Source organism: Pristiophorus japonicus, chromosome 21 (genome assembly GCF_044704955.1).
Source record: "Pristiophorus japonicus isolate sPriJap1 chromosome 21, sPriJap1.hap1, whole genome shotgun sequence".
Classification (NCBI taxonomy): Eukaryota; Metazoa; Chordata; class Chondrichthyes; family Pristiophoridae; genus Pristiophorus; species Pristiophorus japonicus.
In genome coordinates, this window is record NC_091997.1 from 27,362,771 (window position 1) to 27,382,616 (window position 19,846).

Here is a 19,846-nt window from a genome sequence, read left to right on the forward strand (position 1 = left end):
GAATGCACGGCCTGAGAGAATGGTGGAGGCAGACTCAATCGCGGCTTTCAAAAGGGAATTGGATAAGTATCTGAAGGGGAAAAAAATGCAGGGCTAGGGGGAAAGGGCGGGGGAGTGGGACTAGCTGAGGTGCCCTTACAGAGAGCTGGCACTTGCTCGAGGGGCCGAATGGTCTTCTGTGCTGTAACCATTCGGTGATTCCATCAGAAAAAAAGCATTTCCTTTTTAAGGACAACTGGCTGGTCGCCGCTATGCCAGAGTGGGACAGAGGATGGCGCTGAGGGAAAGGATCACTTCTCCTCCTCCCTCTCAAGACACTAAAACAAACCCATTACGCGATTTGTGAGCTGGATGCGGAGAGGGAGGAAGAGGGGAGAAGGAACAGGAGCAGGAGGGTTCGGGAGCAGCAGCCTCGGCGGCGTGTTGCGGGGGGGGGTGGGGGGTGGGGGGAGAGAATGTGGATGGCTGGCTGAGTTCTGAGAGACGGATCCAGTGATAATGTCCCTGTGATAATGCCACCTCTTGCGGCTTTTAGATTCACGCTCCTGTGCTTGCTGGGTTGGCGATCCCTGGCCAAGACGCTGCCGCTTCCGATGGTGCAGGGTAAGTACAGCAAGATGCATATTCAACAAGGACTGGAGAGAGAGAGGGAGGAGTGCTGACATGGCTCTCCCCTTTCCAGCTTTTGCATTGCTGGGGTTTCCAGTTTCCCAATGTGGATCAGACAACGAGAGAGGAGAGGAGAGGAGAGGGTGTGGGGATCAGAAGGAAAGAAACCAAACTGCATGCACATCACATTCATTTTCACTGCAATAACAACTCTTTTGTGGGCAGTCCCCAGCGGCAAGGGAGGGGGGTACGAATGGCGCAAATCACCGACTGGGAATCCGTGTGGCGATGAACAATGATAGAGGGAGGGTTGGAGAGGCAATGCTGTTGCATCGCGGGTGCCATTAATTCAACCAAGCGGGAAAGGGGATGTGTGTTAGGTTGCTGATGTTCTTTTGAAGGTCTTTCCCCTCTTCCACCGCCCCCCCCCCCCCCATCTCTTTATTTTTGGTCATGGGGAGATGAAACTGCGCTGAGGGGTTTCGGGGAGTTCCCATCAGCTGAAATCGACAAGGGCGTGTGGGTTTCAGCAAAGGCGATCCTGTTGGTATTGTCAGCAGGGTGTAACAAGCGGCTGGCTTTCTGTACGTGTGTGTGTTTACAATTTAGTCAAACCCATTAAGCTGCATGTATGTGTGTTTGCAAGTGCAAGATGGGTTTTTTGCAGTGTGCTATCCCTCTTAGCATTTAACCCTGGAACATTAAAAACTAAGAAAGACTTGCATTTATATAGCGCCTTTCACGACCACTCTTGACGTCTCAAAGCACTTTACAGCCAATGAAGTATAGTCGCTGTTGTAATGTGGGAAACACAGCAGCCACAAACAGCAATGTGATAATGACCAGATAATCTGTTTTTGTGATGTTGACTGAGGGATAAATATTGGCCCAGGACGAACTCCCCTGTTCTTTTTCGAAATAATGGCCCCGGGCTTTTTTGGCATCCACTTGAGAGCAGACGGGGCCTTAGTTTAACATCTCATCTGAAAGACGGCACCTCCAACAGTGCAGCACTCCCTCAATACTGCACTGGGAGTGTCAGCCTAGATTTAGGTGCTCAAGTTCCTGGAGGAGGACTTGAACCCACAACCTTCTGACTCAGAGGTGAGAGTGCTACCCACTGAGCCACAGCTGATGCAGTTCTAGCATTCAGTGAGGAAAGGTCAGTGGAATGATGGAGTGATGGAGTGAACCCAGGCAGCATTGTCCAGTCTTGGGGGAAGAGGGTCCAATGACCCTTGGTCATTTCAGTTGGAAAAAAAACGTCTTTAGCACCCCTTCTAGTTAGCAGACTGGGGCCATTAGAAGGAACAGCGTGCGGCGGCATACCACTGCAGGGAGGGCGACGGCTGACTGCAATGCGGGCAGGTACAGCAGGAGCGGCGAAGTCAGGGCGAAGGAGCGGTGAGAGATTGTAGGGGGACGTGATCGGGAGGCCCAGGAGAGGCGTGACTTCAGGGCCCAGAAGAGGCGAGGGCCCAGGGGCAGCACGGGCCAGCTCACACTGCGATACGTGTGCGCACTAGGTCCGTGCAGCAGAGCTGGTCTCCAGTTGTCTTGGTCAATCCTTGCCACTGGACCAAGACCTAGCTCTGTCAAGCCCGTGAGGTGGCTGGTGTGCAACGGCCACCGTACATTAAAAAAATCCACGCACAGGCATCTTCCACTCTTCAACATGTAGTTCAGGACCTGGAATATCATTGAAACACCTGTGAACTCATCCCTTTTCGGCGTGGAAACAAGTCATCCTCATTTCGAGGGACTGCCTATGATGATGAGTTAGTAGTATTTGACTGACCTCGAACACTGACAGAGACCATTTTGAATTGGCCCCAAATATCATGGGCTACCTTAAAATTAGAAAGGGAGGAAGAGGATTGGCATCAGTGGTGTTAAATTGGTTGTGTTTTCCTGTGGATTAATTTGTCGGATGAGAACATAAAAATCAGTGCAGGATATGTTTTTTAAAATCTTAGATACATTTTTATAATCCTTGCTCTTCTCTACAATTGACGTAATGTCATTAAGGAAGGGTTCTAGCCAATGACGATTGAAATCCTAGCTTAAGCTGCTTTGAAAATTATTTCCTCCCTCTTCCTCCCCAGCCCTGATTTCTCAATTTTGTGACCTGTCTTCATCATAGAAAGTTACAGCATGGAAGGAGGCTATTTCGGCCCATCGTGTCCGCACCGGCCGACAAAGAGCCACCCAGCCTAATCCCACTTTCCAGCTCTTGGTCCGTAGCCTTGTAGGTTACGATACTTCAAGTGCACATCCAGGTACTTTTTAAATGTGGTGAGGGTTTTTGCCTCTACCACCCTTTCAGGCAGTGAGTTCCAGACCCCCACCACCCTCTAGGTGAAGACATTTCCCCTCAAATTCCCTCTAAACCTCCAACCAATTACTTTAAATCGATGCCTCCTGGTTGTTGACCCTTCTGCGAAGAGAATTAGGTCCGTCCTATCCACTCTAGCTAGGCCCCTCCATTTCCCCAGGTCATGCCCCCTTTTCCTGACCAATTGCATGGCCCTTGGTCACAAGCTTCAGTCAAAAGCGCCGCTGAGGTGGAGGTGAGGAGCGAGAGCTTCCCTTCCCTTGGCGGGGAGGAGAGAAAGTGTCCCCATCTCTGCCTGACGCCTCCCCAGGTAGTTTATGTGAGACTGGATCGTTGCTGTTTGAGGATTCACAGCGGAAAGAGGCATAGCTGTGCCCCAGTGCTTTCTTTCAGTAGCAGTGCTGACAGGGTAATTATTAGTATTTTGGTAGATCTAAAAAGCATCTGCAGTGGGAAATGAGAAGGGGGCGATCTTTTATCCTTAGCATTATAGTGTTAAATCCCTTCACCACCCCCCCCCCCCCCCCTCCAACCACACGCTCATGGGTATCCCCCGTCCTGTTCTGAATGCTCTGCTTCTGTTGAGAGCTAGTTGTGTGGGTGGCCGGCACACTTGGCTATCTTGCCCCAAGTGCTCGTTTCATGAGCTTGGGCGGTCATAGGTTAGTTTGAACTTTGGGACCACAGCCAGACTCTCTTGTGGAATCATCCCGACATCCATTGAGCCTTGTAATGGTGTTACTGGACCAATAATCCAGAGGCCGAGACTAATAATCTGTAGAGTTCAAATCCCGCCAAGGGCCGTTCAAGAATTGAAATTCAGTTCATAAAAAAAATAATGGATCTGGAAATAAACTGGTATTGTGAAGTTCCAAAAGCAAAATGCTGTGGATGCTGGAAATCTGAAATAGAAATAGAAAAGGCAGGGAATATGCAACAGGCTAGGCAGCATCTGAGAAGAGAGAAACAGAGTTAACTTTTTGGGCTGATGACCTTTCGTCCGAACTGGAAAAAGTTAAGAGATGTTACAGATTTTAAGCAGGTGCAGAGGCAGGGAAAGAGGGAAAGAACAAAAGGGAAGGTCTGTGATAGGGTGGAAGGCAAGAGTGATTAAATGACAAAAGGGATGATGGTACAAAGCGAAAGGAGATGGTAATGGGACAAGTAAAGAAACAAAAGATGAGTCTGGAAGAGGTGTAAATGGGAATGGCAGAAACATCAACAGCAACCATTGGTATCATGAAGTTGTCGGATTGTCATGAAAACCGAACTGGTTCTCTTATGTCTTTTGTGGAAGGAAACCTGCTGTGCATTATACATTCCTGTCTGGCATAAAAATAAAAAAGGGAAGGTGGCTCAACCGTGGCTATCAAGGGAAATCAGGGATAGTATTAAAGCCAAGGAAGTGGCATACAAATTGGCCAGAAATAACAGCGAACCTGGGGACTGGGAGAAATTTAGAACTCAGCAGAGGAGGACAAAGGGTTTGATTAGGGCAGGGAAAATGGAGTACGAGAAGAAGCTTGCAGGGAACATTAAGACGGATTGCAAAACTTTCTATAGATATGTAAAGAGAAAAAGGTTAGTAAAGACAAACGTAGGTCCCCTGCAGTCAGAATCAGGGGAAGTCATAACGGGGAACAAAGAAATGGCCGACCAATTGAACAAGTACTTTGGTTCGGTATTCACGAAGGAGGACACAAACAACCTTCCGGTTATAAAAGGGGTCGGGGGGTCTAGTAAGGAGGAGGAACTGAGGGAAATCCTTATTAGCTGGGAAATTGTGTTGGGGAAATTGATGGGATTGAAGGCCGATAAATCCCCAGGACCTGATGGACTGCATCCCAGAGTACTTAAGGAGGTGGCCTTGGAAATAGTGGATGCATTGACAGTCATTTTCCAACATTCCATTGACTCTGGATCAGTTCCTATAGAGTGGAGGGTAGCCAATGTAACCCCACTTTTTAAAAAAGGAGGGAGAGAGAAAACAGGGAATTATAGACCGGTCAGCCTGACATCGGTAGTGGGTAAAATGATGGAATCAATTATTAAGGATGTCATAGCAGTGCATTTGGAAAGAGGTGACATGATAGGTCCAAGTCAGCATGGATTTGTGAAAGGGAAATCATGCTTGACAAATCTTCTGGAATTTTTTGAGGATGTTTCCAGTAGAGTGGACAAGGGAGAACCAGTTGATGTGGTATATTTGGACTTTCAGAAGGCGTTCGACAAGGTCCCACACAAGAGATTGATGTGCAAAGTTAGAGCACATGGGATTGGGGGTAGTGTGCTGACATGGATTGAGAACTGGTTGTCAGACAGGAAGCAAAGAGTAGGAGTAAATGGGTACTTTTCAGAATGGCAGGCAGTGACTAGTGGGGTACCGCAAGGTTCTTGCTGGGGCCCCAGCTGTTTACACTGTACATTAATGATTTAGATGAGGGGATTAAATGTAGTATCTCCAAATTTGCGGAAGACACTAAGTTGGGTGGCAGTGTGAGCTGCGAGGAGGATGCTGTGAGGCTGCAGAGCGACTTGGATAGGTTAGGTGAGTGGGCAAATGCATGGCAGATGAAGTATAATGTGGATAAATGTGAGGTTATCCACTTTGGTGGTAAAAACAGAGAGACAGACTATTATCTGAATGGTGACAGATTAGGAAAAGGGGAGGTGCAAAGAGACCTGGGTGTCATGGTACATCAGTCATTGAAGGTTGGCATGCAGGTGCAGCAGGCGGTTAAGAAAGCAAATGGCATGTTGGCCTTCATAGCAAGGAGATTTGAGTACAGGGGCAGGGAGGTGTTGCTACAGTTGTACAGGGCATTGGTGAGGCCACACCTGGAATATTGTGTACAGTTTTGGTCTCCTAACCTGAGGAAGGACATTCTTGCTATTGAGGGAGTGCAGCGAAGGTTCACCAGACTGATTCCCGGGATGGCGGGACTGACCTATCAAGAAAGACTGGATCAACTGGGCTTGTATTCACTGGAGTTCAGAAGAATGAGAGGAGACCTCATAGAAACATTTAACATTCTGACGGGGTTAGACAGGTTAGATGCAGGAAGAATGTTCCCAATGTTGGGGAAGTCCAGAACCAGGGGACACAGTCTAAGGATAAGGGGTAAGCCATTTAGGACCGAGATGCGGAGGAACTTCTTCACCCTGTGAGTGGTGAACCTGTGGAATTCTCTACCACAGAAAGTTGTTGAGGCCAATTCACTAAATATATTCAAAAAGGAGTTAGATGAGGTCCTTACTACTAGGGAGATCAAGGGGTATGGCGAGAAAGCAGGAATGGGGTACTGAAGTTGAATGTTCAGCCATTAACTCATTGAATGGCGGTGCAGGCTAGAAGGGCCGAATGGCCTACTCCTGCACCTATTTTCTATGTTTCTATGTGCTTACCGAGTGTTCTATATGTGACGCCAGTCCCACAGAAATGTAGTTGACTCTGACGTAGCCGGGCAAGCAATTGGGTTGAGGGGATTGACCTATGAGTTGAGGTTGAGTAAACTAGGCCTAAATTCCCTAGAGTTTAGAAGAATGAGAGGCGATCTAATTCAAACATATGGAGTTAGGTCGCAGATCAGCCGTGATCTGATTGAATGGCGAAACAGGCTCAAGGGGCTGAGTGGCCTACTCCTGCTTTTGTTCCTATGCCCGTGAGAGCCATGAAGCAGCACTGTACAATAAATCACACAGACAGTGTGCGCAGATATCATGGATTTTTGATAAAACATTCCAGTCAAGGGAGGAAGGAAGACAGTGACCCGGAAATAGGGCACGTCACACGAGAGAAGAAACAGACGCACAAAGGGATATGGGCCAAAGGCGGGTACAGTTAGATCGCAGACCATCCATGATCTCATTGAATGGCAGAACAGGCTCGACTGGCTGAATGGCCTCCTCCTGTTTATAATCGCTCAACCATTGGTGGCCGTGCCTTCTGTTGCCTGGGCCCCAAGCTCTGGAACTCCCTGCCTAAACCTCTCTGCCTTTCTTTGCTCCTTCAAGACGCTCCTTAAAACCTACTTCTTTGGCCAAGCTTTTGGCCACCTGTGCTAATTTCTATTTGTGCGGCTCGTGTCAAATTGTTTTATCTCATAACACTCCTGCGAAGCACCTTGAGTCGTTTCACTACTTTAAAGGTGCTATATAAATACTAGCTGTTGTTGTTGTTCCTATCCTCCCCCATCCCGTGAACGCAGTTGTACTGAACTCGGTTCTCCCGGAGATCCGCTAATGTAGTATTGATCGGAGATTGAATCTGGAACCTTATTTTGAAGTGTGTAGCTCAGTTCCAGGGGGAAGGCCTACTTTTATACAGCTGCCTGTCGTCAAGTAATCAGAAATCTCACCAAAGAAACTAAAATAATTGCACTTGACTCCTGCAATTAAAAATTAAACTGACGGCTGTAGTTACCCTTTAAAGAAATCGCAGAGCGGAAATCTAACCGGTGCGTTGCTTCACACTTCCAGCCAAGATTTATTTAAAAAGCAGTCTGCCATTCAGCAAAGGCTCAGCAGTTTGGATTATGCAAAGGATTATGCAAATATATCATCTGATATGCATGATTTACATTCAGCTGTTGATCGTGTGATCCCTGGATAAAAGACAACAAGACATTTGTGCTTGTGAAAAGTAGTAGTTCGGTGCATACTGACCTGATGTCCCTTTTAAAGTTCAGGGCGGAGTTTTCTTCTCCCCTCCCCCCACCCAATTTTAAACAACAGCATGAATGGAATTAGAAGAGAAATGCAAGAGTACACCTATCAGGAAAAGATGAACAGGCTGGGTCTCTCCTCTCTTGAACAAAGAAGACTGAGGGGTTGACCTAATGGAGGTCATTAAAATTATGAAAGGTTTTGATAGAAGGATACAGAGGGAATGTTTCCACTTGTGGAGAAGAGCAAAACCAGATGCCATCAATATAAGATAGACACCAAGAAATCTAATAGGAAATTCAGAAGAAACTTCTTTACCCAGAGAGTGGTGAGAATGTGGAATTCGCTACCACAGGGAGTGGGATTGAAGCAAATAGTATAGATGCATTTAAGGGGCGAGTTAGATAAAAAAGAAAGACTTGCATTTCTATAGCGCCTTTCAAGACCACCGGACGTCTCAAGGCGCTTTACAGCCAATGAAGTATCTTTTGAAGTGTAGTCACCTCTATAATGTAGGAAACGCGAAAGCCAATTTGCACACAGCAAGGACCCAGAAAGAGCAATAATCTGACCAGATAATCTGTTTTATGAGAGAGAAGTGTATGAGAGAGAAGGGAATAGAGGATTATGCTGATTGAGTTAGATGAGGAACGACTGGAGGAAGCTCGAGTGGAGCATAATTGCCGGCAAGGACTGATTGGGTTGAATGGCCTGTTTCTGTGCTCTATAGCCGATGTAATCCTATGTTAGAATTGGTGAGCCCAGTTTGTTGAGGTTGCAGTATGTCTGACCCATCCAATACCATGCCACGTCTCGTATTGAATAGTTGACACACGTGCACCATCCCCAGCGCACAGAATTACTGGCACTCCTTTTCTGCCCATGCAAAAAAAGCTGGGTGAGAACAATTAAAAAGGAAGCACCTCTGTTGTAATGACTGACTTTTGAGATCACTACACACCCATCAATTACTATACCCATGTCAAAAATTCTGCATCAACGTAGAAATCTTTCCTGAACAAATCACATCCTCTTAGTATAAAACCAGAAAATGCTGGAAATCTCAGAGGGTCAGGCAGCATCTGTGGAGAGGAAGCAGAGTTAATGTTTCAGATCGATGACCCTTCATCAGACATCCTCTTAGTGTCAGCTGTGGCTCAGTGGGCAGCACTCCTACCTCTGAGTCAGAAGATTGGGTTCAAGTCCCACTCCAGAGACTTGAGCATATAATCCAGGCTGACACTCCAGTGCAGTGCTGAGAGAGTACTGCATTGTCGGAGGTGCCGTCTTTTAAATGCGATGTTAAACCGAGGCCCCATCTGCTCTCTTGAGTAGATGTAAAAGATCCCACAGGACTACTCGAAGAAGAGCAGGGGAGCTCTCCTGATGTCCCGACCAACATTTATATCTCAACCAACACCTAATCCAGATGATCTGGTCAGATTATTTCCTTACTGAGTGTAAATTGGCTGTCGCGTTTCCTACATTATAGAGGTGACTACACTTCAAAAATAGTTCATTGGTTGTAAAGTGTTTTGGGATGTCCTAAGGGCGTGAAAGGCACTATGTCAAGCCAAGTCTGTCTGTCTGTCCTTTATACTACACATGTAAGATCGTATTAGAATAAATTTGATGTTGAACTTTGCTGTCTTAAGTCCCACTGCACTCTGGAAACTGTAATTAGCATCACAGCTAGTTTTGCATGCACATTTTTTTAATTTATAACTACTATACATCAAAGCACAGTACTACAACAGACCCATGTTCAAGATCTTCTCATAACTAGCATCTGAGATGCCTCTAAATTGTTGGTCTTGGTGATACATGTATAAACAGAAGTGTCCAGAGTCCATTTGCCATGCAAGATGCAACAAAGCCTGATCAGTATTGCATCTTCAGCAGTAGGTCACCTGGACCTCTGCCTCATCTTCCGTCTTTCTCTAAAGTTAACAGTGTAGTTATGTAATCCAATTGTGTCAAGTGGGAAAAATGTGAACTGTTCTACAGAGCAGAATATTCAACCGTAAACCAATACAAATTCCATTGTTACATAGAGTCTACAGCAAGCCATTCAATTGGTCTATGCTCCACACGAGCCTCCTCCCACCCCTCTTCATATTCTTCTATTCCTTTCCCCCTCATCAATTCCCTTTTGGATTTATTGGTTACTATCTTTCATTTTATGACTTCTAGGTTTCAGCTCCTCCACTAGTGAAAACATCCGCTCTATGTTTACCCTATCAAACCCAGAGAGAGCAGACGGGGCCTCGGTTTAACGGCTCACTCAAAAGACAGCACCTCTGACACTGCAGCATTCCCTCATCACTGCACTGGGAGTGTCAGCCTAGATTATGTGCTCAAGTCCCTAGAGTGGGACATGACTTACAACCTCTGATTCACAGACGAGGGTGCTACCCACTGAGCCACAGTAGATACAACTGTTTGCCAGTCCTCTGGGAATATTTCCTTTTCTAATACATTTATATATATGTGTAATAGTGCCTCTGCTATCTCTTCCCTAACTTCTTTTAATATGAAGCATTTAATATGAGTGGAGACAATTTATTCGGACTGGAGGTTTTATCCTCTCTAAATTACTTTTCAATTAACTCTTTTTCCCACCCCCTATTTTTCTTCTTAAATGTCATTATATATTTTTTAATCTCTTGCAATGTCATGTTTACCATTAGTCTCACTGGCAAATACGTTCCCTCTGGTGCCCCCCCGAGTATCTATCCTTGCCCCCCTCTTATTTCTCATCTATATGCTGCCCCTTGGTGACATCATCTGAAAACACGGCGTCCGTTTCCACATGTATGCTGATAACACCCAGCTCTACCTCACCACCACTTCTCTCGACTCTCCTCAGTCTCACTTTGTCAGACTGCTTGTCTGACATCCAGTCAGACTGGATGAGTAGAAATTTTCTCCAATTAAATATTGGGAAGACCAAAGCCATTGTCTTTGGTCCCCGCCACAAACTTCGTTCCCTGGCCACTGACTCCATCCCTCTCCCTAACATCTGTCTGAGGCTGAACCAGACTGTTCGCCACCTTGGTGTCATATTTGACCCTGAAATGAGCTCCCGACCACATATGCACAACACAACTAAAACTTCCTATTTCCCACTCCGTAACATCGCCCGTCTCTGCCTTTGCCTCAGCTCATCTGCTGCTGAAACCCTCATCCATGCCTTTGTTACCTCTAGACTTCACGACTCCAACCTGCTCTTGGCTGGCCTCCCACATTCTACCCTGCGTAAACTTGAGGTCATCCAGAACTCGGCAACCAGTGTCCTAACTCACACCAAGTCCCGTTCACCCATCACGCTTGTGCTCGTTGACCTACATTGGCTTCCAATTAAGCAACACCTCGATTTTAAAATCCCATTCTTCTTTACAAATCCCTCCATGGCCTCACCCCTCCCTATCTCTGTAATATCCTTCAGCCTCACAACTCCCTCGAGATCTCTGTGCTCCTTAAATTCTACCCTCTTGAGCATTCCTGATTATAATCGCTGAACCATTGGTGGCTGTGCCTTCTGTTGCCTTGGCCCTAAGCTCTGGAACTCCCTGCCTAAACTTCCCCACCTCTATACTTCTCTTTCCTATTGTAAGATGCTCCTTAAAACCTACCTCTTTGACCAAGCTTTTGGTCATCTGCCCTAATTTCTTCTTATGTTGCTCGGCGTCAACATTTTGTCTGATAACATCCTGTGTAGCACCTTGGGATGTTTTACTGCGTTAAAGGCGCTATATAAAAACAAGTTGTTGTTGTAAATACAGAGGCAAAGTAACTATTCAATATTTCTGCCACTTTGCTGTCATTACCTGGGTGCTTATTTTGTGCATGCCTTATTGTACCTATCACTATCCTTATTTTTCTTGTGTTATTTATGTATCTGAAGAAAACTTCACTATTTATTTTTATATTCCTTGGTAATTTAATTTTGTAGTACCTCTTTGCTTTCCACATAGTTTTGTAAAACTTCTTTCCTAACCTCTTCGTATTCCCTTTCGTCATCCTCCTTTATTGTCTATGTACTTGGTGTCTATCCTTTCTCTCTCGTTTCAGTTTTGACCTTATCTCTTTATTCATCCATGGTCTTTCATTATTGGCAATTTTGTTCTTGTTTTTCTTGAGCAGAATCTGGCCAAGTGACTGCCCTAATCTGTGCTTATCTTTAGGAATTTCAGAATGTTTGCACTGGATGAGTCATTGTAATGACACCTAAGGATAAACTTAATAGTGGCAGACGTAAACAGAGATGAGATCACTGCCTTATCATTATGACTAGACGTGCATGGGCTCTTGTGTATACGTATTGCGTGCTCTTGGGTATACGTGTAGTGTAACTGATTGCACTTTACTTTTTGCGATGCCAATTTTCAAGTAGACATGAGATGAGCTGACACGGTAACAGTTCAGAAGAGCTTTGCAGGACCACTGTTAAATAAACATGATTTTATCATGCTTTTTTAAATATGTGACTAAAGTATCCTCTCATTTTCTGAATGACATCTAAGATAGACAGATATTGGTGGCATTTCAAAACCAGAAAGAAATGAAAGACTTGCACTGATATAATGCATTTCATGCAGCAACCAACTTGTGCACAGCAAAGTCTTGTGCACAGCAAAGTCCTGCAAACAGCAATGAGCAGGTAATCTGTTTTTTTGGTTGAGGGATTAATATTGGCCAAGACACCTGGGATGACTCCCCTGCTCTTCTTCGAATGAGTGCCGTGGGATCTTTTAATGTCCACCTGAGAAAGCAGACGGTTCAACGTCTCATCTGAAAGACAGCACCTCTGACAGTGCACCGCTCCCTCAGCATTGCACTGGAGTGTCAGCCTGGATTGTTTTTGTGCTCTACTCGTTGGAGTGGGACTTTGAACCCACAACCTTCTGACCCAGAGGCGAGTGTGCTACCCACTGAGCCACAATGGGATTAGATGGTGGGAAGATGTCATGTAGGTTATAAAAGTCTAGTACCTCAAATAGTGATGCAAAAGCAAACCTCTAAAATGCATATTTTTGTACCAGTGATCGAGCAGGTTGGAAATGCCGTCATTGCAAAATTTGGTACCACAAAGACTTTGGAGAGGAAGATCATAAAATGACACATGTGAAATTATGCTGATGTAAGCTGGCTGGGGAATTCTTGGGCACTGTGCTAAAATTGTGAAGTGTTGGCAGATTTCATTATTATGTTTATTGTTTGTGTTTCTCACTAATGGAAAAAACATCAACCGTACCTTGATTTGAAGCATGTCTTTTGCACATTACAGCTTTAAAGATAATATTAAGGGGCAGGAGCTGCCGCAAGTTGTAGGTCGAATATCTCGTGCACTTTTATGAATGCACTAACTGTACAGGAACTGTGCCATTAACTGCTGATAGCTGGCAACTATATGTACAGTCATGTTTGAACCTTGACAATGTGTGTCAGATCAATTGTGGGAGAGGATCATAATACAAGTCCTCCTAATGTTCACATTTTCCATCAGGAAGCAAGTGAGCCTTGTCTGATTCCCCCCCCCCCCCCCCACTTCCTATAAGCGGCGATGTGTGCTGGAGGGGGAAAGCAGTTGTGGGTGTGTGTCAGTGAGGTCCGCTGGGCAGGCCACATTGTCCACATGCCAGACACGAGACTCCCAAAGCAAGCGCTCTACTCGGAACTCTTTCACGGCAAACGAGCCAAAGGTGGGCAGAGGAAACATTTCAAGGACACCCTCAAAGCCTCCCTGATAAAGTGCAACATCCCCACCGACACTAGGGAGTCTCTGGCCAAAGACCGCCCTGAGTGGAGGAAGTGCATCCGGGAGGGCGCTGAGCACCTCGAGTCTCATCGCTAAGAGCATGCAGAAATTAAGTGCAGGCAGCGGAAGGAGCATGCAGCAAACCTGTCCCACCCACCCTTACCCTCAGCGACTATCTGTCCCACCTGTGACGGGGACTGTGGTTCTCGTATTGGACCGTTCAGCCACCTAAGGACTCATTTTTGAGTGGAAGCACGTCTTCCTCGATTTCGAGGGACTGCCTATGACGAATGCCCCTAACACCATTCTGCTTGAGATTGGCGAGCTCAATACAGAGCAGGGATCAAACCGGGGGTCTTCTCTGCTTGTGCGGCTGAAAGGCACACCATGCAGGACACCGATCAACAGAGATCCTGAATGTCGGAGTTCTAAATAAACGAGCAAACCAGTTTGGTGTCAGTGTTTTGTTTACACTGGAATTTGCCGTTGGGGGAGGATGTATATTTGGTGAATCTGGGCTTCAAACAATATAAAGCGAATAAATCTCTGCTTATGGCTTGGTGCCAAAACCAATGCAGAGACGATAAGGGAAAGCAGTATATTTTCTGTTGATTCCATTCTGTCTATTGCCTCTACTCTCCGCATCTTGCCGTGCAGACAAATCCGCCTCCTGCCTCCCCTCCCCCAGCGCCCGCCGCATGGACATGCACGGAAAGAGAAAATTGACGTTGGAGTTTCCCACATTTGTTTTAAAGCTCTGCTAAGGTCTCTGTGTCGACACTGCTTAGAACTGGAGATTCGGGTTCTTCACAACTGCAGAGTAAATTTGTGCAGGTTGAGCCTAGATTTAGATACTTGGATTCAGTGTACAAACAGCCAGAACCAGCCTTTTAATCATTTCCCCAACAACGTTCTCCTCGAATTTCCTGAGGTTTTTTCCGGGGGCAGGTGCGTGGAGTGTTGGAAACATGCCCTCCATCCACGGAAAATATTTAGCTTTTCTGACACTTTTTTTTATTTGTGGCATTTTCTGCCATTCCGCACTCATTGTAGTTCTGTCGCTCCAGCCAAAATAGTTGCTCCTTGAAGGGTGCCAAATATTTTGAGTATGAAAATCAAAATAGTTGGATCGACTTCAATCCAACATTTCACGGTTTCGGTCTTTTGGCGGGGAATCAAACGCCAGATGCGCACTGTTAATTGGTGAAATGGAAACATTTATAACAGGAACCTACAGTAATCCCAACCGACAGCACTGTCCGACCACGGGTCAACCCAGAAGTAGCCAGACCTATGTGTTTACAGGGTAGGCTGATTTCAATATTTAAAGTAGCTTCAGGAGGGATAAGGATGAGTCGATATTATCAAAACAAAATCTGAGAACCAAGTTTTGATGAAGGGTCCCATGAAACAGTAGACTAGGTTTTCCTCTCTTACATGCCCCTGTGTTTTAACAACAATAACAACTTTTATTTATCTAGCGCCTTTAACGTAGTAAAATGTCCCAAGGCACTTCACAGCAGTGTTGTAAGACAAAACAGATAAATTTGACACCGAGCCACATAAGAAGAAATTACGGCAGATGACCAAAAGCTTGGCTAAAGAGGTAGGTTTTAAGGAGCGTCTTAAAGGAGAAAGGTTTTAAGGAGCGTCTTAAAGGAGGAAAGAGAGTAGAGAGGCGGAGAGATTTAGGGAGGGAGTTCCAGAGCTTAGGGCCCAAAGCATTTTTTGTTTTTTCAAAGGCTTAACACATGGCAATTTCCACTGGCCAATATAGCAGACCAATGCTCACCAGGTTTGTATCATGATGCTACATCTGTTATTTTAACGTGGACACTAACCTGTAAGCACCTCCATTAAAATAACAGTTAGAGGAATGGCGTACAAATGTGTGAAACACCCATCGACATTTATAGCCTATAGTGACTTCTAGCCTATGTTGACCCTGTCAGGAAGGGTTATTTAATGTATTGCAAATAAAGATGATTACATCGGATATACGGCACAGAAACAGGCCATTCGGCCAAACCAGTCCATGCCGGCGTTTATGCTCCACTCGAGCCTCCTCCCGTCTTTCCTCATCTAACTATCAGCATAACCCTCTATTCCCTTCTCCCTCATATGCTTGTCTAGCCTCCCCCGAAATGCATCATATTACACACTGAAATCAGGGCTAAAATGTAAAGAGACAAACATGGGGGTAAATTTTCAACTTCAACTCTCCTGGCACTGAGCTTCCTGATAGAAAGCCCTGGGCCTGAATTTCTGATCTAGGCATCTGGTGTGAAGAGCTCTGTGCAGCCGGTACTGAGGATGAAAAGTTACCCTGTGGTGAATAGGGACAAGCATGGGGAGCTGACATTCGCGCTCTCGGATGGGCCTGATTGACCATCTCCACGCTGAGGTTTGCAATCTGTTATATTATGTTTGATTATTAAATGAAGAACTTGCATTTATACCAGGTCTTTCATGACCTCTCGGGTCATCTCAAAGCACTGTACAACCAAAGAAGTACTGTTGAAGTGTCGTCACTGTAATGTAGGAAATGTGGCAGCCAATTTGTGCACAGCAAGCTCCCACAAACAGCAATGAGATAATGAGTTTTTAATTATGTTGATTGATTGATGGATAAATATTGGCCAGGACACTCCTCATGTTCCCCATGGATGCTGACCACTAACGCAGGTGGGATAGGCACTCTCCCAGGGTACGACACAATAGCAAAGGGACCTTCAGTCACAAGCAATCTGAAAACGACTTTCAAACTTCGTGTATTATGGTGCTGCACTCACATCAACAAGCCAACTGTCCCCATCACACATCACAGAAATACACTCTCGTATCAGTGTAATTTTCAAAATGGTGTAAAACCGATCTTTCTGACATCATTTGCTATTTTTTTCCAAACTCTGGCAATTCTGCAGAAAGACTCAAATACAGCCTGACTCGCATCAGAAAAATCTTTCTTATCTCAAAGTGCTTACAGCTGGCTTTGAAAAGAATGGACCTTCAAGTGAGGTAATATCCAGGCATATCCAAGAAAGACCATTGAGAAAAATGAAAACATTTTTAAAAGCTGCATTACTAAGCTTTATTGTATCAAAATAAAAAAACTTTAGAGACAAATGCTAAATAAACACCCGATAGCTGTGACTCTCGAACCATAAATTAACGTTCAATACTTTTTGACCCCATTTTGTGTCGCCCACCTTTGCCCTTGCCTCAGGTCACCTGCGACTGAAACCCTCATTCACACCTTTCTTTCCTCTAGACGCAATCAGGGAAGTGGAGATGAGGCCAAGATCAGATCAGCCATGATCTTATTGAATGGCAGAGGAGGCTCGAGGGGCCAAATGGCCTACTCCTATTTCTTATGTGTATTGCAATGCTCTCACGGCCAGCCTCTCACACTCAGTGACCTGGAGCTCAATCAAAACCCTGCTACCTATATCCTAACTCGCACCAGATCCCATTCACCCATCACCCCGGAGCTTGCTGACTGACATTGGCACCTCCTCCAACCCTCAAAGATCTCTGCGCTCCTCAAATTCTGTCCATTTGTGCATCCCCAATTTTCATCGTTCCACCATTGGGCTGCCTGGGCCCTAAGCTCTAGAATTCCCTCTCTAAACTGCTCCATCTCAATAGTTCCTCTTTAAATCGATCCTTAAAACCTACCTCTTTGACCAAAGTTCTGGTCACTTGTCATAATATCTCCTCGTGTGTCTCAGTATCAAATTTCATTTGATTATACTCCTTGAGATGTTTTGCAATATTATCATCATCATCTTAGGTGGTCCCTCGTATCAAGGATGACTTGCTTCCCACGCAGAAAAGGGATGAGTTCACAGATGTTTCAATGAAGGGCCTGAAATTCCAGATCCCGAACTACATCTTAAAGGGTTGAAGGGTGCTACATTAAAGTTCCTATAAGAATGCAAGTTGTTGTTTTAGAGACATCGTGAAGCAATGTCATGATGTCACTACCTCCCGCCCACAGACTGGCCGAAGGTTTACCGCAAGTCTGTTTATGCAGGAACCCAGAGAGCAGTCGGTTTGCACCAAAAGTGTTCCAGTGCGCCGTTGGTGAAAGTTAGGAGAGTGCTCAGCTAGTTTACTCTTCCAAGACCTGGACTACAACTTTGTTGTTTTAGTCCATGCCTGGGTACAGTCTGTTGTCGATGGCCATGGGCTTCCATTTTGAAGAAGAGCAGGAAAGTTCTCCCCGGTTCTCCTGTGGCCAATATTTATCCCTCAACCAGAATCACTAAAACAGATTATTTGCTCATTGTTTGTGGGAGCTTGCTGTGCGCACATTAGCTGCCGTGTTTCCCACATTACAACAATGGCTACACTCAAAAAAAAAACTTCATTGGCTGTAAAGTGCTTTGAGGCGTCCTGAGATCATGAAAGAAGCTATATAAATGCAACAGTTTCCGTTCGTTCATATTACTTTGTGTACTTCTCTTGGGTCTTGGCTATCTCAGAATGCGATGCACTCTAATATCGGGTGTGAAGACAGTCTAGCCCAGAAGAGCCTCATTTCCTGACTATTAATGAATTGTTTGCCGTAAGTACTGTGTACTTACGGCAGGGTGGCGTTGCTGGTTAAAGAGGAAATTAATGCAAATGTAAGGAAGGACATTAGCTTCGATGATGTGGAATCGGTATGGGTGGAGCTACGGAATACCAAAGGGCAGAAAATGCTAGTGGGAGTTGTGTACAGGCCTCCAAACAGTAGTAGTGAAGCTGGGGAGGGCAGCAAACAGGAAATTAGGGGTGCATGCAATAAAGGTGCAGCAGTTATCATGGGTGACTTTAATATGCATATAGATTGGGCTAACCAAACTGGAAACAATACGGTGGAGGAGGATTTCCTGGAGTACATAAGGGATGGTTTTCTAGACCAATATGTCGAGGAACCAACTAGGGGGGAGGCCATCTTAGATTGGGTGTTGTGTAATGAGAGAGGATTAATTAGCAATCTCGTGCGAGGCCCCTTGGGGAAGAGTGATCATAATATGGTGGAATTCTACATTAGGATGGAGAATGAAACAGTTAATTCAGAGACCATGGTTCAGAACTTAAAGAAGGGTAACTTTGAAGGTATGAGGCGTGAATTGGCTAGAATAGATTGGCGAATGATACTTAAGGGGTTGACAGTGGATGGGCAATGGCACACATTTAGAGGCCGCATGGATGAACTACAACAATTGTACATCTCTGTCTGGCGTAAAAATAAAAAAAGGAAGGTGGCTCAACCGTGGCTATCAAGGGAAATCAGGGATAATATTAAAGCCAAGGAAGTGGCATACAAATTGGCCAGAAATAGCAGCGAACCAGGGGACTGGAAGAAATTTAGAACTCAGCAGAGGAGGACAAAGCTTTTGATTAGGGCAGGGAAAATAGAGTACGAGAGGAAGCTTGCAGGGAACATTAAAATGGACTGCAAAAGCTTCTATAGATATGTAAAGAGAAAAAGGTTAATAAAGACAAACGTAGGTCCCCTGTAGTCAGAATCAGGGGAAGTCATAACTGGGAACAAACAAATGGCAGACCAATTGAACAAGTACTAAGGAGGACACAAACAACTTTCCGGATATAAAAGGGGTCAGAGGGTCTAGTAAGAAGGAGAAACTGAGGGAAATCCTTATTAGTCGGGAAATTGTGTTGGGGAAATTGATGGGAATGAAGGCCGATAAATCCCCAGGGCCTGATGGTCTGCATCCCAGAGTACTTAAGGAGGTGGCCTTGGAAATAGCGGATGCGTTGACAGTCATTTTCCAACATTCCATAGACTCTGGATCAGTTCCTATGGAGTGGAGGGTAGCCAATGTAACCCCACTTTTTAAAAAAGGAGGGAGAGAGAAAAAAGGGAATTATAGACTGGTCAGCCTGACATCGGCAGTGGGTAAAATGATGGAATCAATTATTAAGGATGTCATAGCAGTGCATTTGGAAAGAGGTGACATGATAGGTCCAAGTCAGCATGGATTTGTGAAAGGGAAATCATGCTTGACAAATCTTCTGGAATTTTTTGAGGATGTTTCCAGTCGAGTGGACAAGGGAGAACCAGTTGATGTGGTGTATTTGGACTTTCAGAAGGCTTTCGACAAGGTCCCACACAAGAGATTAATGTGCAAAGTTAAAGCACATGGGATTGGGGGTAGTATGCTGACGTGGATTGAGAACTGGTTGGCAGAAAGGAAGCAAAGAGTAGGAGTAAATAGGTACTTTTCAGAATGGCAGGCAGTGACTAGTGAGGTGCTGCAAGGTTCTGTGCTGGGGCTGGGGCCCCAGCTGTTTACACTGTACATTAATGATTTGGATGAGGGGGTTAAATGTAGTATCTCCAAATTTGCGGATGGCACTAAGTTGGGTGGCAGTGTGAACTGCGAGGAGGATGCTATGAGGCTGCAGAGTGACTTGGAAAGGTTAGGTGAGTGGGCAAATGAATGGCAGATGAAGTATAATGT

At 45.3% G+C, this 19,846-nt stretch overlaps 1 protein-coding gene across 1 annotated transcript in view; it reads left to right on the forward strand.

The window, feature by feature from the left end:
- The first annotated feature begins 439 nt into the window (after positions 1-439).
- Positions 440-19,846, forward strand: part of fam171a2a (family with sequence similarity 171 member A2a) — a 353,443-nt gene continuing 334,036 nt past the window's right edge. The window contains exon 1 of the mRNA XM_070864504.1: positions 440-603. Within this exon, the coding sequence (XP_070720605.1) occupies positions 513-603 (91 nt within the window). The 5' untranslated portion in view covers positions 440-512. The remainder of the gene's footprint in view (positions 604-19,846) is intronic.